The following is a 23498-nucleotide window of genomic DNA, read 5'->3' as shown; positions in this document are numbered from 1 at the left end:
CAGAAACTGGATTAATTTACACCACCTTTGGAAAAAGCCATCAACATCACAAACATTCAAAAAGATAATGGAGATCAAACGTGTAAAATCTCCCCAGTTCTCAGTGGCAAGTATTTGTACTTATCTGCAAAAAGTACAATGATGGGTTTCCATGTGCTCAGAATTAGCATTTATCCACAAGCCTGTGCTATTTTTTTCTCTTCCCCTTCTAAGAAGCCTGGGCTGACACGACTTTGCTTCCCCGATGCCAAGCAGCAGACTTGCGTGGGAAGAAGACTTTTGCTCTAATAGGAGAGTGGAAATGGAAGTCACACCAATTACCTCAAACCACGTGGCTGCCACAGCCATCTTTTCATCTCTGCAGTAAACAAACCCTCAGGGCTGGTCTGTGTGTGAAGCAAATCCTTTGAAGAGTTTTCCACATCCCCCTTCTCCTAAAGTCTTCATATCAACAGTGACACTGCTTTGGACTAACACTTGAAAGTTCAGGTCTCCCAACAGACTCTCATGCAGATATCACAACACTTCGGGCAGTTTCAGAAGCCATCCTGTCTCTCAAAATGCTTTGTCTTGAAGAGTAAAAGATGCACAATTAAACCTACAGAAGTAACATGAAATAGAGGAGTTTACCATCTCCCTGACTAATGCAATCTCCTAAGATAGAGAAGAAACAAATCTTTGTTTGCACATTATAATCTATATTAAAGAGACACTTAAGAAGTCAACAAATTCAATGTGTTAAGTAGCAACCATTTAATAAAGAAAGCAGAACCATACTTTGCAGTTAACAAATATTTTGAAAAAGGCTTATAAAATTAAATCTAAGCCAAGTATCCAGTGCATCTGTAGCTGAGAAGGAAGCATCAATACTCCAAACACCTGCTCAGTTTGTGTATTCTCCTTTCTTACAGAGGAAGTATGAACTTCCAGTTGTCCAAGTGATTTAGAGAGCAATAAACTATTGCTCAACAAGAACTATTTTCTTCGATGATTACAGACTAAGGCCAAAGAAGAAATTCCCATGTTAAGCACCATCAACATGGAAGCCTGTCAAGGATATCAGTTTGAAGAACCCAGATTTCTTCTTCGGCCCCCAGAGCTGGGGGTCAGCCAACCACCAAGTGAGGCTCACAAGAATAAAATCAAACTATCATGGAAAATACACTCCAGTCACACTAGAGTCAGCCAATGCCAGGGGCTGCCCAGCAGCAGGTCCTTAATGTGTTCCATAGAGAAGATGAAGGGCGAAAGAAGAGTCCCAAAGCACTGGAAGAAACAGAACACAATAAATCAGCTCAGTTTCCAAACCAACTTCCTTCTGCAGACTCAAGGTATGAACAAAACCACCCTGTGTCTTTCCCTCAGGGCAACAGAATTCCAGTCCTTTCATTGCTTATGCCATGAAATAGGCTCATTGTAAACATTAGATATTAATGAAGACACACAGAAGAAGAAAAACCCTCTGGAAGCCTCAGTTCTAGCCTTGTCCACTCACCCCTGGCACAGTCCATTCAGCTGGAGGCCAGAACGCTGGGAGCACTCACCGGCCACAGCACCCGCAGCACCTGGGCAAAAGCACGAGGGTTAGGATGGCATTCCTCCAGCAGCTCAGCATTGTGCCTTCAGGGCTAAACACACCAGGGAGGGGAGGACAGTGGATTTTCAGAGTATCACAGAACCGTTTAGGTTGGAAGGGACCTTAAAGATCACCTATTTTTTTCAATATTCCAGCATAGATTTTTTTACAGGTCACCAACTCAAACTGAACAGCCCATCCACCAAGATCAGTCTGTGCTTCCAGACGGGATCCATATTCTAGATGCCATCTAAACAGTTCCAGAAGTAAGATTAGACTAAAACAAATCGTGCAAACTCCCCTGCACCTTCTCAACCCATCCCCCAGATATTCCACTGGCACTCAGGTTATCCTTGTGCAAACCCTCATTTCATGAATTAACAACAACAGGACTCATTTACTTTGAAAGTTTTACTTTGGCCCTCCTGGCTTCTATCACAACCTCAAATATTACATTAAAAAGGCTTTTAAAACATAACATTCACAGCAGTGAATGAGCTGTAGGAGCTTTTCCCTGCAGTGGGCTTCTTCCCTGCCTGTTTGCGTGTGGCACCTTCACATTAAGTGCATGAGTTAAGATGTAGATTAGCAAGGCAAGAAACCTTTGCCCTTGGCATCGACACTCAGCTCTGACAGGAAACTTCAGGCTTTTTTTCCTTACCAAGTGTAGAACCACTCATTACACATTGGCAGGGAAGTGCACATCTCCAAACTATACACATTTTCTCTTAGATAAGCAAAAGACTCAAGTGTTTATAAATATGAAAAGTTCAGCAGCTGGCTAAAAAGTTAATTCTCCAGTCTCACTTAATGAGCTTTGGGGAAAGTGGTAGGGGGATTTGTTCTTAAAGTAAAGCAGAGTGTCACACAAAGCAGGACTTGCCAGACACGGCTCTGCTTTGCCCTGTTTTCTGTCCCTAGATGGCTGCCACAGACAAAATGGCAAGGAATCCTCCAACAGGGAGCTAGGGAACAGTCAGAATGAAAAATGTTTTCTCCTAATCTTACAATCATAAAAATTAGCCAATTTTTAATTTTAGCCTTATGACTGCTCTCTTCATTGTGAAAGTATCAATCAATCCATATAAAACCACTTTAGAACAGGGACTGTCTTAGGATTTTGTCCAATTCCCAGAAAAAGAAAGTGGTTTGCAGTAGGATACAGCAGGAACACTGCTCCACTATTTTTTCAGTACTTTAGTAATAATTTACACTGGTCTCTTCTGGTAACATAAGGTTCCAATGTAAAAAATGGGATTGGATCTGCTTGGAATTGGCCAAAGCAGCTGTGGCTCCCTCGTGCTTGGAAATGCCCAAGGCCAGGTTGGATGGGGCTTGGAGCACCCTGGGATAGTGGAAGATGTCACTGCCCATGGCAGGAGGTGGAATGGGATGAGCCTTAAGGTCTCTTCCCACCCAAACCATTCCATGATTCTGTGAAGGTATGTTCAGTGTTTTCAGGAACTTCTGACATTTGTTTACAGTGCCTGCTATCACTCTGTATCACTGGTGTTCTTGCAGACTTCTTGGTGTCTTTGTATTACAGAAGGAGTTGTGCAACCTCACTTTTGCAAGATGATACTCATCCACCCAGTCCACCATCTATGTAATTATTGAAAAATAAAAATTCATACTGAATGAAAAAACAATCAGACCCCTTTGTCTGCAATTTTGACAGAAGTTGTTTTATTTAGCAGTGTTTTTCAGCTTGTTCAAAGAGCTGTTCACATTATCATGATTGCATGCCTTCCTCTCTTCTGTCACTTACTGTGAAAAATCTAAACAGTAACTACTTCAGAAACAGAGCTGTCTAATGATCAAGAACAGTGTGATGCTCCAAGAGATCAGAAATCTGAATGAAACAAACAGCGAGGCCCAGGGAGCACCTGCACTGGTACTGCAGCTCCTGTGGATCCTCTACCACTGCCTGTTCCACTGCCCTCACCAGCACAAACTCATACAGTTATCATGGAATTATAGAACAGTTTGGGTTGGAAGGGACCCTTAAAGATCATCTAATTTCAGCACCTTGTCAAGGGCAGGGGACGCCTTCCACTACCCCAGGCTGCTCCAAGCCCCATCCAGTCTAGCCTTGGACACTTCAGGGATTTGGCAGCCACAGCTTCTCTGGGCACCTTCACGGGCTCTAACTGCAGCAGAAAATGCTCAGCATTCTGCCAGCACCAGTCCCCAGCACCTGCGAGCCCCCGAGCCGTGCAGGACACCCGAAATCCCCGCGGCGGTCCCCGGGCTGGGGCAGCAGCGGCTCCCGCAGCCGGTGCCAGCGCTCCGGCCGCTGCTGATGCTCCATCACACTGTATACATTGGAACTAGCAAACGCTTCCTTGTGATTTTTGGCCACTTGGAATATTTTTAGCAATTTGCCAAGGTTTACCCTGTGATTTATTATGGAGGAAATAAATTCAAGCACTAACAAATGAAAATATGTAAACTCAGACTTTTCAAGTCAATAGAAAGGTATTCAACTTCTTAAACCCCTTCTGAGGCGTTCAGCTCACTGTGGATTCAACTGCTGGAAAAACAGTTTGATTAAGAAGTAACTGAAATGTCATCTAAGGAGTCACTGCTTGGAGATTTATAGGGAAAAATTCCATATGCACAATACTTTCCAACTGCCATTCCTAAAACTGTGTTCTAGGTTTCTTGGAAGATCAGGAGTTGGAAATACATTTTGCATTGCTTTTATCTATGGCCAAAGCACTCCTGATATACCAGCTAGAACTTCATTATCTCAAAGTACTATATTTAATAAATTAAAAAACAGTAAGATGAAAAATACTTGGAGTAATGAAATACATAGGAAAAAATAATTTTAAAAGCTTAAAGCATCAGAATTACTTGAAGATATAATGCTCAATATAGTAAATAACAATTGCTTTATTACAGTATGCTTGAGAGGAAAGGCTGGTATTATAGAAGATAATCATTAAATAGAAGATAATCTTCCATTTTGGGGATGAAAATTCAAGTAGACGCTACTGTTACAGACCTCCAGAAAACAAGAGGGTATGTATAAAGTGTTAGCAGCCATCACATCATTATCTGTAGTTAAACTATTGAAGCAATCTATTAACTAAAACACAGAATCACAGAATGGTTTGGGTTGGAAGGAACCATAGAAGTCATCCAGTTGCAACACTCCTGTTGTGAGCAATACAAACAGAAATGTTACTTTGATGTTGAGTATCATTTTTTCTTACAAGTCTTCTGAATCCCTCTGAAACCATCAGGAATGGAATCATAAGTACAATCATCTAATAAGTAAAATATGGAAGAATTTTTATCATTAGAGTATGATTGAGAGTCAACATTGATTCCAGCTAAAATAGCAGAATACTGGAAGTTGGTATTTCCTTCTCAGGTGTCAATCTCGAGAGTAATACAGAATTCCCCTCTTGTCTGATGATCTCAGTACACAATTTCAACTTTTGCTGTAATAAACTGCCACAGAGTGTCAAGGGACCCTTTGTCTGTGCCTGCTACCAATGATTTGGTTGGGGGAATGTTGTGGCAATGCGCACTCTCTTCTTGATAATCTATTTTTCCAGCTGAACAGACACTATCCATCTTTTCCTAAAGAAAATGAACAAAATAAACACATTGCCAAATGACTAAACCCTGGGAGGGTTTTTCCCCACACTTGGACATGTCACTGGACATCCCAACTGCAAAGCCAACTCAATCGTACAAAGTCTTTTTTTTGTGGTTCAAGAAACCCAGCAGAGAGAACTTCACCAAGCAATTCTTTGTTAGCATAACATTTGACCTTGTATCTCTTTGGAAATCATACAACTTTGCTAATGCAGCCCTTACAGAATTAATCAAGCAGATAGTTAGCCCCTAGTTATTATGAACCCAGCCAATTATGAGCAGCACTGAAATTTGTCGCTGGCATGTCCAACTACATTTTCCAGCATAAAGATCAACACCACTGTGTGGAAATGGGGCCCCACTCTCAGACCTGCATGACTTGGACACTAGACTGGGCTCACTAGTACAGCAAATACTTATAGGAACGAAGTATTCCTCAAAAAGAAAGGCTTTCCTCCAGGGTCTCCATTACGTGTTGCATTAAACCAGTCAGGATGCAAAAGTCTTTTAGCCTCTATTTCCACTAGCAAAGCAAGAATAAATGATTCCCTTACGAGTTCAGAGCTCTTTATTTGCTACTCTGCTCTACTGCACAAGAGCCACAGTTCAGTAAAGGCCAAACTTACTGTCTGGAGTAGTTTGAGAAGATGGAGTGGGAAGCTGCCTATGCACTTTGTTTCTCAGCTTCCAGAATCCAGGGAAAGATGACAAGGTTACTGACAGCAGATGCTAACAAATAAGTAAGGGAAAGAAACTCTAAAAAGAGCAAGGTAGAGAGGGAGAAGAGACAGGCACAGAAGGCACCCACAGGAACAGATATATTTAAGATACATTTAAACCATCACAGATTATTACCAATGAGTCCAACTTCTATTGTTGAAAAGGTACTCAAATGACAGAACTGTGGCCACTGAACACATTCTCCATCTAGTAAGTGAAATCAGATGAGATATGAAACCAGTGGCTGAGCTCCTGAAAGGTTAAGTGACAGCTAAACTCAGTTCTGAACCTGGTTTGAGGTCACCAGTTACTTTATCTGTTCTCATCCATTCTATTTACATCATGCTGTGGGTTTTCAGTGCTCACAGAGACCTGCAGTTTACCTGCAGTTGAGACTGCCTTTAACTCACTTCTCAAAATCTCCAGTCAACAAATTTATTTTTGAGGCTCTCCCACTGCAGTCATGCACTTGGACAAGGAGAAAGTCCATACTCACCACAGCGCTCTGTGCAAAAATTTCTCTGGTGCTGAAATGCTTCTCTCTAACCATAACAGTGCAAATTAAAGCCATGGTACATAATAGTAATAGTTCATCTCTTGTCAAAATAGACATTTTGCTTGAATTTCAATATGTGTTTGTCACTACCGAGATTCTTACAAAGGCAGATAAAATAATTTACGCCCCACAAGCATGAGATTGCCTAGAGGCTACTTCATCCTGGACCTCAAAATTCCCAAAAACCCAAAAGATACCTTAGCAAGTCCCACTCCAGAGATAGTACTTACAGCTTTCGCAAAAATGACCATCAGCTCAGGGAACTGGTGGGTAAGGAGGGCCAGCATGGCTGAAAAGGAACACAGGCCTGCTGTGAAATGGATGAAAAAGGGAAGTTCCTTCTGGGGGTAAACGGAGACTTCATGAAATGCTGAAAGGAAAAAATGAAGAACATTGACATTTGATAATCAAAGACTGCTTTCTGAATTATTTATGGCCTTGTAACTCATTTCTGGACTTTCAGAAGGAAAGACTCTTGCAACACATCTTAAGTTCCAGTACTTTAACTTCTTAAAAGTTTTCCCCTACATTACATGCTTGTTTTCATTATTAATAGTCTTTACATATTTGTTGTCATTATTAATGTTCTCTTCCCAGTCTTCTTTTTCACTTTAATGGGCTTTATTTTTGAAGCACTTCATCAGGCTCAGGTTTCAGTACCTACTTTTCTAACAGGACAGAGGGAACACCTGTAAAGTTCACAAGATGTCAAAATTACCCAAAGCAACTAAAACAATTCAGGTGTTTTCAACTCTCTGGTGCTCTAATCCTGTTACGTGAAAAGAACGACACATCTCCGCACCCCATAAGAAGCTGAGCAGCATAAAAACAACCAGCATAATGTATACACATAAATTTCTTAGTACTTCTTGAAGACTTCTGGTTGTAGACTACAGTAAATCTGTTCAGAGCAGCTGACAGAGCAGACCTCAAAGAAAACAGCACCAGGACTGGGTTATAAATTCTGCATGTAGCAGCTCCTTGCAATTTCCAATCTCTGGTAACAAAATCCAAAGCAGGTGATTAGCCAGGCTAAGGGTGGCATGTGGAGCTTTCAGCACTCACAGCACTACTACTGGTCACTCGCCGAGGACCTGCTGGGTGAATTTGCAATTATTTACTAGCTCTGGATACCTGCAGCTCTGATTTTCATCCAATGATTTGAAAAGTTTTTTAAATGAAGAAAAAGAATAGTTTCTATAGACATTAGTAATTATAACAGGACCTCCCCTCTTGACAAGCTGTTTTTAAAATCCAAAAAAACTATAAAATTATAAATGAGCCTTTTTTTTGTAAAATGAGAAAATACAATTGTATTATTTCTTAACTGAAGTCTGTGGAGGAAAAAGACATTATACTCTCCTAATTTCTCCTTCTGAATGTTAGCACATTAAGGTACCATTAGAAGAGTAAACCCAGCAAAGTGTCTTGTGCTCTTGCAACTCATTAATGGCAAAGTGCTCAGGGTTTGTTTTGGTTTTAATGATAGATTTTGGAGCACAATTAAGTAGGATATTTGGAGATCCATGTCTAACATCTGTAAGAGATGTTAATGGTACTCAGATATTCCTACTATATAGTAGTATAAAACTAAAACTTCTAAAACATGGAGCAATATAACTAAGGGAAGTGTTTAAAAAATAGGAACTAATTCTTTTTGCAGTAGCTTTTCCTACACTGGGAAATTAAAACTAAATTCAAAATAGGTAAAGACAACTAAAGCTAATTCTATACATTCAAGGACATTTGAGAAGTGGTACTCATCAGACCAATCCAGGTTTTTCAAATCATTGATTTAGTCAACATTATTTTAAATAGATACCTTTTTTTTTTTAATTAGGTGTCAAGATTTCTTGAGGAAGTACTGCAATAAAAGTGTTAAGATGATTTTATTTATAGGTAGCTCTATATTTAAAACATAACAGGAATGCGTGAGTGATCCTGTTGAAATATCTGCATGTGTTGGTGTTCAATTATGCTGGAAGTCTACAATTTAGGGTTAGTTGCTAACCAAGGAATTCCTTGTGCAATATCCTGCATAAGTGAGAAATGAGTAATTTAAAGCAGTCTGGGGACAAATTTAAATTACACATTTTAAATATAACTTCAGGCTTTTAAATAGAAACACGTCTGTGCAGTTTTCCTTTCCACAGCTGTGGTCTCTGTAGGGCTGCTGGTGCTTTTGCAGTAGCCCTTTCCAGTCCCTGGGGAATTGTGTTTCTTCAAGATGTAGAAGTTCAAACCCAAAGGAATTCAATTAAGATGTATAATTAACAGCTCAATTCTAATCAAAATTAATGCTATTTTCCTAAATATCATGAGTACAGGCAGTAATGACATAGTTTATTTGTCTTGCCCAAAGGAAAAAACATGTAGGCTCATAATTGCATAAAGTAACCTTGAAGCAAAGAGCAGCTGGATAAGACTTTTCAGTATCAAATGTTAGTATAAATCCATCGAAATAAATGTATAAAAAGTTCCAGGAGGCAGCCAGCAGATAAATAGACCATTGAATTAACCACAGAAAGCAATCCATGTTCTATGAAGCTACAGGTTAACCAAAGATTCTCTGTAAGATCACAGACAGGTTTTACTGGACACCTAATGCAGGACTGGAACCATGGATTGATTCCTTGCTACAACAGCAGCCAAATCCATGAATTCTTTTAAAAGTAATTTTTAACAAATGGTCATCTTTGTTGTTCTCAAGGCTGGCCAGACTCAGTCTGAATGTACCACACACAGATTTCATCTCTGAAGGACTTAGGCTATTACAGCATCAAGCTGACATTTACCACACACACACATCAAGTGCTTCAAGATCTGTTGGGAGGGACATCAACAAATAGCTGAACCCCCTTCACAGGAAGCTCAAACTAAAAAAATCACAGTAAGGTAAATACAGAATACCGCAAACTGAATACGTCCTTAGCCTGTGTTTTATTATCATTACTGCTTAGAAACCACTTACTTGGCAACAGTTCTCTGTCTGCTGTCTCTGTGCAGCTTGGGTAGGGATAGAAAAGATGTCCTTTCTCTAATGGGTATGGGATCATCCTAAACGCTGCAAAAAGGGTGAGTGACATTAATGACTAATCAGGCAACCAGCTCCTCACAAAGAAAGCCAATCATGTTTGAGAGGGGTAAAGGCAGAGAGACTAGTCTATTGTACAGAAGAAAATAAAAGGAGACACTTACTGCCTTCCCATGTGCAGTGCAGCAGATTTAGAGCTCCTTCTATCCTCTTCCAGTGCTGGAGGTGAAAAAAAGCATACGCTACTGCCTCACTGTCCCCTCTCTTCAGAATGTGCTCTGGAGGCAGAACTAGGCTCTTCATTTCTAGTAAATACTGAAAGGAAAAATTGAAAGTACACGTGGTTACATGGAATGTTCCAAAACTTTTCATTGTGAAACATAAATGATCGTTTTAGTTTTAACTGAGCGGAGAAGGGGCCAACTTCTACCACACAGCAGCCAGGCTGCACTAAGTGAGAAATGAAAAGCAGCAAAACACACTCTGTGTATATGACTCTTAAATTAGGCTTTCACACACAAAAAAAATCAAGAAAAAACATACAGCTTCAGTAAGACAAAATAAAAATACATTCTTGTGGAACAGATGTTAAGGATAATGCTGCAGGTGCAACACCAATGAGGGACAAATTTAGGCTGGTATAAAACCCCAAACCAAAGGTATTTTTGCTCATTACTTCATCACTGAAAGCCTCAATGTAGGCGGTTGAGGACTTGCTAGCTCTGAAGTATGAGCAGCAAACCTGAAAATGTCAGTGTGCTAACGAAAAGAAGAATAATAAATCAAACCCAGGAAAATCTTCTTTTAATGTGGTCTTACTGGGCTACCACAAAGTATCTTTGAGTTCAGGTTTTTTTCAATTTCAGCCCTCTCCCTCCATCAGCAGAAAATCTGATGCTCAGAGGGGTCAAAGAACACAAGGATTAAACATATCCTATTTTTTTGCAAGGCAGAACATGCCATTTTTTTAATGTACCACATTTTCTCATGGTACATTAAAAAAGCCAGGTATTCATTTGAACTTAGCTTTTAAAAACAGATGACTACTTTTTGTAAGAATGAAATGACAGTTTCAGCTCTAGTATTTACTTGTGATCTGTCCTCTCCTACCATATAGTGTCTCATTCAATAACAGCCAGAGTTAATCCACATCTTTGGCAATTCCTTGGAGGGTCCCCCGAAGTGTAAGAATGCAGCTAACTCCCCGATTTATTTCAGCAGATGCCACAAACGATGAGATTATTTACTAATCCAGTTTGAGGACTTAACTTTTCCCGTTCAGACTCTTCAAGGAATGTAGGAGGGGTTGTGCCCTAGCCAAATAAAGCACATTTGCTGCCTGGCTAGGTTCTTCTCTCAGTGCCTTGGGCCTGCACTCCGGAGGGTAATATTCTTGCTAATCCTCTCTAATCCTCTTCCATTTTTTTTTTAACTCAGTAAAGGATCACTCACACCACACTGCTGTGGGAAAATGGTCTCAAATATCTGACCCCTGACCCAACTCCTCATGCTCTCCACAGTGCCCACTTTTCCATTATGCTAACTGGGAATATAAATCCAGCAGTGGTGGTGAAGCCCCACTGCAAGTATTGCCACAACACACCAATGCTCAACTCCAGGCTTTGGCTCTCTCTGAGCCTATGTTACCACATAAACAGAAAAATTCCAGTCTGGCAGGTTTTCACGTCCATGTTTAAGCATAAAACAGGCAAAGTGTCAGTGCTGAAGGTATCTCAGTATTGAACTGAAGGTTTTGAAGTCTTTATACACCATAAAAATCTCTACGATATTCAGAAGATGACTGCAAAAGATTGTTTCATAAAGTACTACAGTGCAGTTACAGATTTCTAATTTGAAATGGCTTAAGAGGACCACTTTTCTAGCTGGTTCTAACTTGACAAACAAGCCCCAGCCTTGTAAAAGCAGAACAAAGAAAACAAACCTTATTTTATTTTCCTTATGCAAAATGTTACATACAATCACTTTGATGGGCAGAGGGATTTCCTGCTTTACACACTCATTTTTAGTCTATGGGACAGAACAGAGTGGAAATTCAAAGATCAGATTTTCTTCCCCCTCAGTGATCCACTGGGCAAGCTGCTTCACTTCTCTGCCCTCATTCATTTGTTTGCTTTGACCATAAACATTTCAGAGTTTTAAAGAGCCTGCACCAGTAAAATTCTGCTCTGTCATCTTACCAATTGCTTATTGCCTCAAGGCAGTATTGTAATAAATAACCCATGAAGAATGGATAGATGAACAATTTGAAGAGAACATCAAATTACTGAAACCTGGAATCGGTTTCTGAATTTGTCTGCAGAACTACAGACTGTATTTTAACAACAGCATGTTTGAAATGATCTCTAACTTCTTTTAAAAGGTATATGAGGCTCCAGAAACAACTGGAGGATACCCAAAACAAAGGAAGTTTTAGATAATGATAATGCGTTATAATCTTCTGCCCCTAAAGGCAGAGGCTAAAGAAAAATCTGTCTGAGACTGTCTGAAATGAACTTGCTGCGCTCTTGATCAGTCATGCAAACCAGCAGCAATTTCTCCCAGCAATTAGCTTCCTCAGTGCACATTCTATTGGACTGGACAGGCAGACAGAGCGGAGCGCCCGGATCATTCCAGCCTCCCAGCAGCAGCCACTGGGACTCCAGCATCATTTGCAGAGGATTAGACCCTGCACTGAGCCAATCCTGCTTCAAGGTTTCATACTGAAACCTAGTACTTTTTACTAGTACAGTAAAAAAGCGATGCAGGATGTTATTTTCACCCAATGCTCTGTGGAATCTGTGTTTTGATGCCAGACATTAAATTACAGCCTGTGGTGATACAGACTCTTAATCTTGTTTACACGTGGATGAAGAAAATAAGTGACTGCAGATCTTTCAATAACCATGGAGCCATGGTTGAAAGCCCAGCAGAATAAAGGGGTTTGGAATACTAGAGTGATTATTGTTTGGAGAACTTAATTGGCTTCAGGGACTTGGAAGCAGGGTGCTGGAATGAGATATCTTTAAGGTCCCTTCCAACACAAATCACTCTGTGATTATTTTATGACTTTAAATATCTAAATTTATATTTATTAATGTTCACCCTTACTGAGAGTAAAGTGCCTTCATAATACATTACTGGGTTTTCCAATGAGTTAGGAAATTCCAAGTTTAATTTTTTGAGCAAAAAACCCTGTTTGAACATCACTATTTTTAAAAAAAACATCTGGCCACAAAACATTTATGATATAAATACTAATGTTTTTAACAACTCCACGGCTGGAGTTCTAATCAAATTCAAGAAAATATGTGGCTAGAAAGGCTCCAATAACAAAATTATATTATAAGATAGTATTTTTCAGAATAGTGGTCCAACAGGAAATAAAATACTCCTACCTTTGGAACATGAGGGTTAAATTCCACAGCTCTGTGAATTGCTTCCACAGCATTAATTTCTGCTGTACTAAGCCCTCTCTTGGAGGCAGTTTCTGGGGAGAACCTGAAGGGAAAAACTCACCTTGAACAAAAGTAATAAATAATAAATGCTAACCAGGTGTTTATTTGCACTGCAAGCTTGGCGTTCATTAAAAATTGGCTGATTTATAAAGAAAGATAAACAAACTCTTCTAGGAGAAAAATGTTCACATTAAGTGAGGTTATCTTACTGTTATCCATGCCCATGATGTATGAAAATTCACGTCAGTCATGGCAGGTGAGTGCCCTGACCTTCAGCTCCCTGTCACAGCATCACCTGCTGGGGGGTTGGGCTGGGCTCACACCACGGTGAAATGCCAGCATCACCTACCACAAAATTTCCTGCACTCATCCCAAAAAACAAATCCCAAGCAAAACACTGCAAACAGAATTTATATAAAAGTACTTGGCCAATACATAAGCTTGTAAAAAACATCCTCACCTGTACTAACTTTGCAGACACTTAAAAGTAGTTTTAAATTGTGTTTTATTACACACAAATATATGTGTATATATAAAATAGACTCAACTTGCTCTTAGAAGTCTAACTGCTACATATCTAAGCATAACCAGGGATGTAAAACAAACAAACAAAAAAAAAATCCTTGAATCAAAGCAAACATTTCTTTACAGATCAGAAGTAATTTTAAAACATATAAGTTTTAGACCTTTTTCCTTCATATTTTACATGAGAATCCAAAATTAGCAACAAACCATTGTATTCACAAATGTCCTTGCTTACCTTTCTGAAACAGCTCTGGCTTTTAGCAGAGCTGCTGTGTAACATATTGCTGCTGATTTGGGAAGACTGATATCTGTGATAAAATAAAACAGTCATTTATTAAATCTGTAAGATTCTAAGGCAATACAAACATTTTAAACTCACATCCTTCAAGTTAAAGATTTTTCCTTGGGTATGGAAGACAATGAATGTAACTTCTGGAACATTTCAGCTGTGATTAGAAATTTTGAATTTCTTTGCACAGTCACCAATCAGTCTCAGATTGAAAACCCAAAGTTGTATTTAGGTGACAAGAGTAATTTTTTGTTTCTAAATGTACCAACACACTGAAACTGGATCCAAAGAGAAATACTCATATAAATACACTTGAGAACAGAGTGTATTTCCTGTATTAATGCACAAAGATTTAAAGTAAGCTTCTAATCTTTACTTAATTTTGCAACTGTACATTAACACAGTTTTATACAATACTGAGAGACTGAGCAGAAGATGACTGCAAAAAATTACATTACAGACAGGTAGATGAATTTCAACAAAAACGCAATTTCCGCTCTTCTGCAGTTCCGTGGGGGAAAATTCTATTAGTTGTAGCTTTGTAGAATATCTGAAGCCAAGTCTGAGCTGACAATTACAGATTAGAAGGTTAGCACTCCACAGTGTAAGTTTACTTTAAAAGCAGACAAAGTCTGGGGTCTAATTCCCAAGCACCATGTTGTGAATAGTCAGATGGTTCTTGCCTTTTTTGTAAATCCCATCCTGGGCCTGTCCATCACTTACTGCAAGTCTGGCTGCTGTGTCAAGCAAAACACAGGGGTGCTGCAGGGAGTTTGAAGCTGGTACTCATTTTTCCAGTTTCTCAGAAAAAGGTCAGCAGTGCTCTCTTAAGAAAGTGTCACAATTCCTGGTGCTAACAGAAAGAAGCACTGGGCAAAGTGCAAATGGTTTTCATATATTAAAAAGAATCCACCAGAAGAGGATCAAGGAATGGGAGCAGGGTGCTAGGCTGGCCATGTACAAGTGGCACAGGATTTGGGCAAAAATATCATAGCTTTGATTCCCTGAAACAATGAAGAATTGACATAAGAGAGAACTCAACAACTTCTGAGAATAACTGTCATAAAATACTGCTATGTCCCTCCATTCCAAAGGTGATTTAAGGCTCTGTTTTGACAGCAGCCCTTTGTACACTCACGATGTGGGTGCTATCCAGGTGGCAAAACTGAAGGCAAGAAAAAATAAGTATATATTTTATTAATGTTTCTTTAGACTTATACAATATCTGCAACCTACTAACCGAGAGGGAAAGTGAAAGCAAACTACACCATTTGATGCACACCACTGATCTCTAGCAGCAGCATGTTTGCACACTGCTAATCTCTTGACAAGCAATCTCAGTATTACAGAAGCACAAGATGAAGCCTGGAAGATGACAAAAAGGAAAACTACCTTTTCCAGCTTATTTACATCAATTACTTACAGGGCTATGTGCTGGCTGAAAAAGGCTAATGAATTTAGGCATATCCAGGGGTGCAGAAGAGATTAATTTTAAATAATCCTTGAATTGATGCAAGGATTTCTTTACAGATTAGAAGTAACTTGAAAGTAACTAATATGCAATTTAGTTTGCCTAAATTTGACCTCAGCAGTCAAAAGGAGAACTTGACCTGCACTTGCAAGCACCTCTTGTTACTGATGAAGGGAATCTGAGGTCATGGGCAGTCTCCTGCCTGCAGACAGACATCCCTTGCCCACCTCACTTAAACTGTTATTCAAAAACACCCAGATTTTCCAACAGGCATCACTTACCATCATACTTGGCTAAAACTGCCTGGACATCTGCATAAGCCTGTAACTCCAGAAGGGCCTCTAGGAGGTTTTCATGGATATTCAGCATACTGAGAAGTGGAAACTCTTTCATCAACTGCAAATCAGTAAAGAGAAATAAACTACATATAGAATTGCAGTTGAATCACTGAAATACTTAATAGAAATCAGTACAATAATCTAGGATTTTTTAATGTTCTGTTGTCTCAGAGTGTAAGAAACTGACACGGAAGCAGAATGAAAAAAACTGCATCATTTTATAAAACCACAGAATGGTTTCAGTTGAAAGCAATCAAAACTCATCTCATTCCAACCCTCTGCCATAGCAGAAGGGCAGAGACACCTCCTACTACACCAGGTTACTCAAAGGCCCATCCAATCATGATGTGCCAATCTCATGGGAAAATAATTCAATTAGATTAAGTATGATGCCTAGAAATGAACTTAGAACCATCAAATAGGACAATGTGACTGAAAACAATGGTGAACTCAGTTTTTTTTACTTTTACTTACATCTCTCATCATTTTTACTGCTTCTCGTATTCTTCCAAGTTTCCTGGCACACATAGCCAGTCTCCTTTTCACATACACCAATACATTGGTGTCTCTTCCTGATTACAAAGACAAAAAAATATTACTCTACCAGTTTCAATCCTTGCCTCTCCTAATTATAGCTTTAGCTTTACATTTCTGCTCACACAAACCCAAGAATTCACGTGATTCAAAGTCCTTACTCAGCTGTGCTTCGTGCTGGGGGCTCTGAGAATGGCAGTTCTGAGATTTTCTGTAAATCATTTCTCCTGCTTTCAGAGCCTGCTTGAAATATTTCTCAGCATCCACAATGGTTGTTGCTTCTTCCTCAGCCAGGAGGACATATGCAGTAGCACAACTGAAATAAGAGAAAAACCTACTAGTTATTTTGAGGGAGGAAGTTTTGCATTTTTAAGTGTTAGAAGCATTAGAAATGGGCAAGATTCACTTATGTTGAAGATGTAAGCACTGACAATATTAAAATTCCAAAATACTGACTTGAGTTCAAAGGGGGAGTGACAGGAAAAAAGAAACCTTTTCCATTTTACAGAAAAAACACACTCCCTGCCCCCCTCATTTGGAGAAAAGGCAAAGGAAAAAATAGTTAGAGCAAGTTAAATTATTTTCCTCGAAACTGTAAAAATGGTCTGCAATTGTCTGGAAAAGTTTTTTGTTTGGTTTGCTTTTTCAAAACCAGGAGATTTTAAAACATTTTACGCAAAAATAACAAGACAACATAACAAAGCAGATCACAGTTGTGGGTGAAATTCTTTGGTTTATGCTAGAGTTTTAAAATCCTTTACAGGAGTGGCATCTGTGAATTCCAATTACAGTTCTACCACAATGCCATCTCTGAAACATATTATCTCATATTCAATTAAGACCATTCCATACCTGAATAAGATTTTTCATTTGTTATTGACACTAATACAATGATTTAAGAAAAAAAGCAGCACTAAAGATGTTTTTAGTAGAATAGGTCAATACCTCAAGGCAATTTACAGCCCCATGTGCAATTCCCAGTCCAAAGACTCCCTCTTAAGCATTCAGAACTTTGTTAAAAGTGAATTATTAGATGAAGAAACTGATAATGTGCTCAGTATCCTTTCACTGAATCCTTTACACTAGAAACATTGCAAGTGAACTTATAAACTTACTCATTGTTCAACTCTAGAGCTTGATATGCTGCTTTAATCCGGGCTTGTGGGTTCCTCTCTCGCCACGCTTTCTGCATAACTGTGGAAAAACCATGGAAAGGCTGGTGAGGGACATGGACACCTGTGAAAGACCTGGGAGCCAGTGGAGGCCATACTGGCTGCTTGGAGCCAGCTCAAATTAACGCTCCCTTCCAGCCTGAAAATTCCTGTTTGCTGTACGACTGTTATAAGAAAGAACAAACAAGTGTTTTAATTTCAGCCCGTTCCTACCACAAGCATCAAATTCTTGCAACAGCTAATTACGCCCCAAATTTAGTTTGAGAAAGCAATACCACCAGGAAGATTCCTCACTGACCATTTCAGAACTCCTACACAGAGCACAGAAACAGCTTACATAACCAGGCAGATGTACAATTTCTAAATTGCTACAGCTTTCTGGAAACATTTCCCAAGACTTGTTGAAAGCTTGGCAGGAGCAATTGTTAAACACAGGTTCTTGCATAGACCTGCACAGAACTTTAATTTAAGCTTTCAAACAGAACTTCAATGAAAATAGTGATGGAGTAAGTCGTGTCTTGCACAGGCAGAGTTTTGTACGTAAATATTAAGTTGGCCAGGGCAGCTGTGGCTGCCCCTGGATCCCTGGCAGTGCCCAAGGCCTGGCTGGACATTGGGGCTTTAAGCAGCCTGGGACAGTGGAAGGTGTCCCTGCCATGGCATGGGGTGGAGCTGGATCAGCTTTAAGGTCTCTCCCATCCAAATTATTCTGGGATTCTGTTCCATAGTTATTTTTAGACAACTGTCAGATCATAAAGGGTTAACAATTTCCTTTTAAATTTACAAAGCACATTTGAGTAGCATCACATGGCAAAGTCAATTCAAGATATACATTTATCAGTTTATTAGAAAGCGTTTTAGGGAACAAGTAAAAAGGGTGAAATCTATTCCAAAGTGTTCTTTGAACTACAACTTGAATTCAAAATTATTTCAATGCAATGATTCTAAACCCCTCTCCACTGTGTTTCCATTTGGTAAAACTGGAAAACACAAACTGAAAACCAACTTATAGGAAAACAACACACTCAGAGCTACCATTTTCTGTGCAGGATTGTTAACATTCACACTAAAAATCAGTTCTGAAAGAACTCCAAAATCTTATGTTCATGGAGTTCTGTATCTGGCCTATCTCAAGGACGATAAGAAAACTGAAGAATCTATACATGTTTCCTTTGGAACAAAATCTCCTGCTGTCAAGCAAGAATAACGTGGAAAAATATTTGAGTTTTCTTTCGGAAACAAAATATTAGTCTTGGCTCAGCAAGCGAGACAATTCACTCCCTTTTGTGAAATAAAAACACATCTGTCATATCAAACATGTCACAGCCAGCTGACAAGGAACACCTCTGGAATGTGACAAATTGACAATCATTCACACCCACACTGACAATAACCAGGTAAAGAATATTTCTGCACTGAACATGTGGAACACAAGGAAAAAAATCTGGAAATCTGGAGACTGCACTATTCATTACTAAGGTTTAAATGAGACCACATTTTGGCTGTTGAGAATATAATCCAGGTTTGCAATATTGTGTTAATTATTTGAAATGTGTGAGATCTTAAAAAAATATCAGGACCCTGACAGCACTAAAGTTGTAGAGAATGCGAAACATGAAACATCTTTCCTCTAAATTTCACTAAACACTAAATTTCAAGGTCAGGTTGGAGGGGTCTTGGAACAGCCTGGTCTAATGGAAGGTGTCTTTGCCCAGAGCAGGGGATGGAACTGGATGGGCTTTAAGGTCCCTCCCTCCCAAACTACTCTGTGATCCTCTACATCTATTAAACCTGTTCAGTACTAGAGCAATGCTAGTTTCACAAAGTATTTGACACGATAAGGTGCACTGCTTGGAAGTTCACTAAAATACACACTTGGCACTGTCCAACACTTACACACCTTACACAGACATCAGTACCTGTGTCTGAAGGCCGAAGGGCATCCGTGTCACATGTGAAAAAGGTCTGATGATCTTGAGCAGACAAATTCATGTCATAGTAAGTAAGAGGTTCCTTCCCAGTCACCCACATGTACCTAAAACAGCAGAAATTTCAGTAAGAGACATTCCTAGTAATTAGCAATGCTGACACCAAGGGGACATCTGATGAGCTTAGTGCAGAAAATCTGTAATAAAAGACTAAAGCTACTAACACAAAGTTTCAAGTACTACTGTTGAATAATCTGTAAAGTTCTAAACAACTTGGGAACTGGCTTCCTAGAAAGCAGCTTTTCCCATGAAGTAATGCTAGGAGACTTACAATATGGTTTAATAAAAGAGAATTTAGATTGAGAATCACTGTCTCAATCTCTGAATAAAGTTTTTTTCCTCCTTTACTCTCAAAAAGCCCTGATGTTACAGTACTATTTTTGTTCTTAACATTGAAACTGGCAAAGCTTGGCTTGGTGCCTTTTAAACACAGGACTGGTATCAATCACCCCTATAATCTTGCAGGTCTCCAGCTGTCTCCTGACATTACCAGTACAAACTCTGTGAAGAAGTCATGTGCATGCCCCCAATAAAATTTAAAAATATGCAGTGGAAAACAAGATAATTAATACCTGCTATACTCTGCCCCTCTGAAAAGATTGAGAGGATTTCGCCACACTTTGCACTCTGAGGAATAAAAAAAAAAGTACTTTCTAAATTAAAAGCATGGGAAATGTTACCTTGGCGTTAAAATGCAGTAATGCAAAAGCAGTTGTGCCTTCAAAAGCATCTTTGATTTTATTATTATGCAATCATCATCTACATAAACTTCTGCAATTCCATAAATATTTTTGCTCCCCAACATTGCTGGGGTACAAAAGCACAGAGTGGGAAGATTAAGCAATGCATGTACATACACTCATGCAACATCTACCTTGCCCATATTTAGAACAGTAAATAACTAATGTTACTGAAACAGTTTGAGCTAAATGTATAATATTTTCTAAATCATATTTTTAACAATGACTGGTTTAGAGTAAAAACATTATTATTTAGCTTATTTTTACAACTACTAACAAAACACTTTGCAAGATGTAGGCTTTGTCCATTTTTTACAAGCCAAAGCCACTAAAAAGCCACCTCGAAGCTTAAGGAAAGCTCCTGGGACACATCAGAAATCACCTGGCATGTTCTGCCTGCTGGTCTCATTCTCCCCCGCCAAAAAAGCTGCTGGGGCTGGGGGGCTGTTCTCTGCACCTCCGATGAGGGGCCTCAAATGGCTCACAGAAACCTGCTCAATGAAAGATGTGCCATATTTTCGGAAGTGCCACCACTCAAACACCTGCCACGGGAGAAAAAAAAGCACCAGAAATTTCCTTAGGTGACATCTTCCCAACAAACATGAGGGATGAAGAGTGTTCACAGCAAGTACGTCCCCTTGCAAATGATCAGGGATGGAACTTATCTCCATACAGAGTAACACTAATGAGCTGGTTTGGCCTGTCTTGTCATGCAAGATCACTCAAAGAACATGAAAAAGAATGGGAAAGAACCAGCAAAATTTTAATCAAATGTTACGTTTCTCCCTCCCCAGGTCACTAGGGTAACTCATAAATTCTTTCAGAAGTGCCTGTATAGAGAACCTTGGAACAGAAGCAAAAAAACATTATATCCTTTTTCTGGTGAGGATATTTCAAGCTCTAGCCCTACCTGCAGTACCAAATTTGTAGTATTCAACACAAGTGTAGTTTTTTTTATTTTACAAAAATAATCGAAAAGAATAAAGGATAAATAAATATAAATATTATATATATATAAAAATATATATACACACACATATATATATGTATAAAATAAAGGCCCATTAAACTGAGATGTTCTGCTAACCAGAAAGAGAGAGCCTAACAAAGAGACCAGGCTAAGTTAACAGCAATGACAGTCATTTAGCAGAAATTCTGGGCCAAAAATATTACCATGTCTTTTTGAAGCTATTAAAAATACCTGCACATCACAAGCCTTCAAAGACTACATCAAACTGTCAGCCCTGGACCAATTTGGATCCCGTGCCTGGATCAGGTACGGGTCACTCCTCTCTGGTGACCAGTAACAGGAGACAAGGGAGAGGCTGGAGCTGTGTCAGAGGAGGCAAACCAATCTGGCATTCCGTACAAGTTATTTTCTCAGACTCATGCAGTACCAACACATACAGCAAAAGAGTTGCAACAATACATCAGAGAAGATCCTTCCCAGCACAAAGGCACCCTCTAGAGTCTAACATTCATTCCCTTTACCCCTCAAAAAGTCGTCTGAGAGGTGCTAAAGATGTTAAAAAAAAAAAAATAAGTGGACTACTTACAAATATCAGTCCAGATATAAAAGACGAAGTTACTGTAAGGGCAAAGTAGAATTTTGGAGTCAAAGTGCTTAAGAACACAGTCACTGTTAAGAGAAACAAAACCAAAGACTTAATAAGAAAAACTGAAAAACAAAAATAGCTTGTCTATTAAAGAATGCTGAGTATCATGCAAACATATAGTATACTATAGCCCTAGTAGCTTTATAATGCTATCCTGTTACAGGAATCCTCACCACCTATTATTTTGTTTGTATCTACCTGTGACAGTCAATTTTTATATCCCATCAAAAAAAAAAATCACTGTACATTTCTAGACAAAGCATCTTACAGTTTCACCCATACAGTGCCTGGTGGACCACAACAATTCAATGTATTATTTCACTTTAAGACAAAATCATCCTGTTTTGATGCAAACTTATATTCAGCACTAACATACATTTTCCACACACCTCTCTCTCCCGCTATTGAGCGCACAATGCAGGGAATGCAGTTATCTAGTGGTGCTGTGACCATGGTTTGGACTCAAACCGCACATCAGCCTTGTCACCTGCCACCAGCGCAGGCTGGACAGGGGCAGTGCGGCCAGGGCAGGGCTGCAGCCTGACAGACTGACAGCCTGACAGACCCCCGGGGGGAGCGCGGAGCAGCACTCGGGCAGCACTGGGGCACTGCCTTGGCTGCTCTCAGGATTGCCCTGTCCTCAGCCGTGTCCCTGACCCTGGGGCTGGGTGACGAGCTCAGTGTGTCACTGAGCAAAGCTGGGATGCCGACCAGTCCATAGGCACGGCTGGGACAGACTCACAGAACTAGAATATCAATTAGTTAGAGAAAGACCTTACTGACTCCAACATGTGACCTATCCCCACCTTGTCACCAAGACCAGAGCACTGAGTGCCAGGTTCAGTTATTCCCTGGGTACCACGAGGGGTGGGGACTCCACCACCTCCCTGGGAAGCCCATTTAAATGCCTGACTACTTTTTCATGAAAAAATTCCCCCTGATGTCCGACCTGAACTTCCCCTGGCCCAGGAGCAGAGCTTAATCCCCCCTGGCTGTCCCTTCCTAACCCTAACCCAAAACTTCTTGTCAGAGAGTTGTAAAGAGAAGGTCGTCCCCCCGAGCCTCCTTTCTTCCAGGCTGTGTCTCCTCAGCTCCCTCAGCCGCTCCTGGTGCCCCAGACGTTGCCCAGATCCATTTCCTTCTCTGGACACATTCCAGCCCCTCAACGTTCCTCCTGAATGGAGGGTCTCTGACCTGGACACAGCACCTGCGGAGCCGCCCGCCAGTCCCCAGCCCAGCGGGACAGTCACTGCCCCGGTCCCGCGGGATACACTATTCCCGGTGCAGCCCAGTGTGCTCGGGACGGCCGGGCCGAGCCTGCCCTGCCCGAACGCTCGGCTCCCCACGCAGAACCCGCCTCCCCCCGGCGCACCATCCGCCCCCGCCGCCCTCACCGGCCGCCAGGCCGTCCCGGAGTCGCATTGGCACCCGCAGCACCGCGTACAAGAGTCCGAGCCCGGCGGCCACGGCAAGGAGCCCGCGGGCCCAGGGCGTCGCAGCCCTCCGCCGCAGCTGCTCCCACCGCCGGAACGCCGAGACTGCTCCGAGGCACGGCGGCCCCCGGGCGCTCCCGCCGCTGCCGCTGCCCTCCGCCATCACCGCCGGCGGGGCACGCTGGGACAGGGGCGGGACAAGCACCGGGGCGGGGCTCCGCCACCGCGGGCAGCCCGTTGACCGACCCTATCACCGCTGCTCCAGGGCGAAGCCCGGACCGATCGTCCCCCACACCACAGCCGAGGTTCCCAGAGGCTCCGGAACGCGGCAGGTCCGCCACCGCCGTATTCCCGGTAGCGAAAAACCTGCCCGTTCCTATGATGGTGGCATCACGGCGTCTGCCCGCAGCTAAGATGGCGGCGGCCGCGCTTCCGATCT

At 40.8% G+C, this 23498-nt stretch overlaps 1 protein-coding gene across 5 annotated transcripts; it reads right to left on the bottom strand.

Moving 5' to 3' along the window:
- Positions 1 to 729: 729 nt before the first annotated feature.
- Positions 730 to 23376, bottom strand: ST7L (suppression of tumorigenicity 7 like). 5 transcript variants are annotated; one of them, XM_063418206.1, is made up of 16 exons: positions 23021 to 23376; positions 21567 to 21649; positions 20393 to 20552; positions 19843 to 19897; positions 19202 to 19317; positions 17226 to 17304; positions 16272 to 16426; positions 16051 to 16148; positions 15520 to 15634; positions 13714 to 13786; positions 12894 to 12996; positions 9663 to 9813; positions 9436 to 9528; positions 6695 to 6834; positions 1496 to 1565; positions 730 to 1266 (listed from the first exon to the last, which is right to left on the bottom strand). In XM_063418206.1, exons 1-15 carry the CDS (start codon positions 23220 to 23222, stop codon positions 1512 to 1514), a joined length of 1677 nt encoding a protein of 558 aa, XP_063274276.1. In that variant the 5' UTR covers positions 23223 to 23376; the 3' UTR covers positions 730 to 1266; positions 1496 to 1511. The 5 variants fall into 5 exon arrangements, with proteins under 5 accessions (XP_063274276.1, XP_063274279.1, XP_063274278.1 ...); XM_063418209.1 differs by having other exon boundaries at positions 6695 to 6753; XM_063418208.1 differs by lacking the exons at positions 730 to 1266; positions 1496 to 1565 and adding exons at positions 4324 to 4738; positions 6044 to 6115.
- Between the last annotated feature and the right edge of the window lie 122 nt (positions 23377 to 23498).

Source organism: Prinia subflava, chromosome 23 (genome assembly GCF_021018805.1).
Source record: "Prinia subflava isolate CZ2003 ecotype Zambia chromosome 23, Cam_Psub_1.2, whole genome shotgun sequence".
Lineage (NCBI taxonomy): Eukaryota > Metazoa > Chordata > Aves > Passeriformes > Cisticolidae > Prinia > Prinia subflava.
Note: the sequence above shows the minus strand (reverse complement) of the source record. Positions and strands in the feature narration are given on the sequence as shown.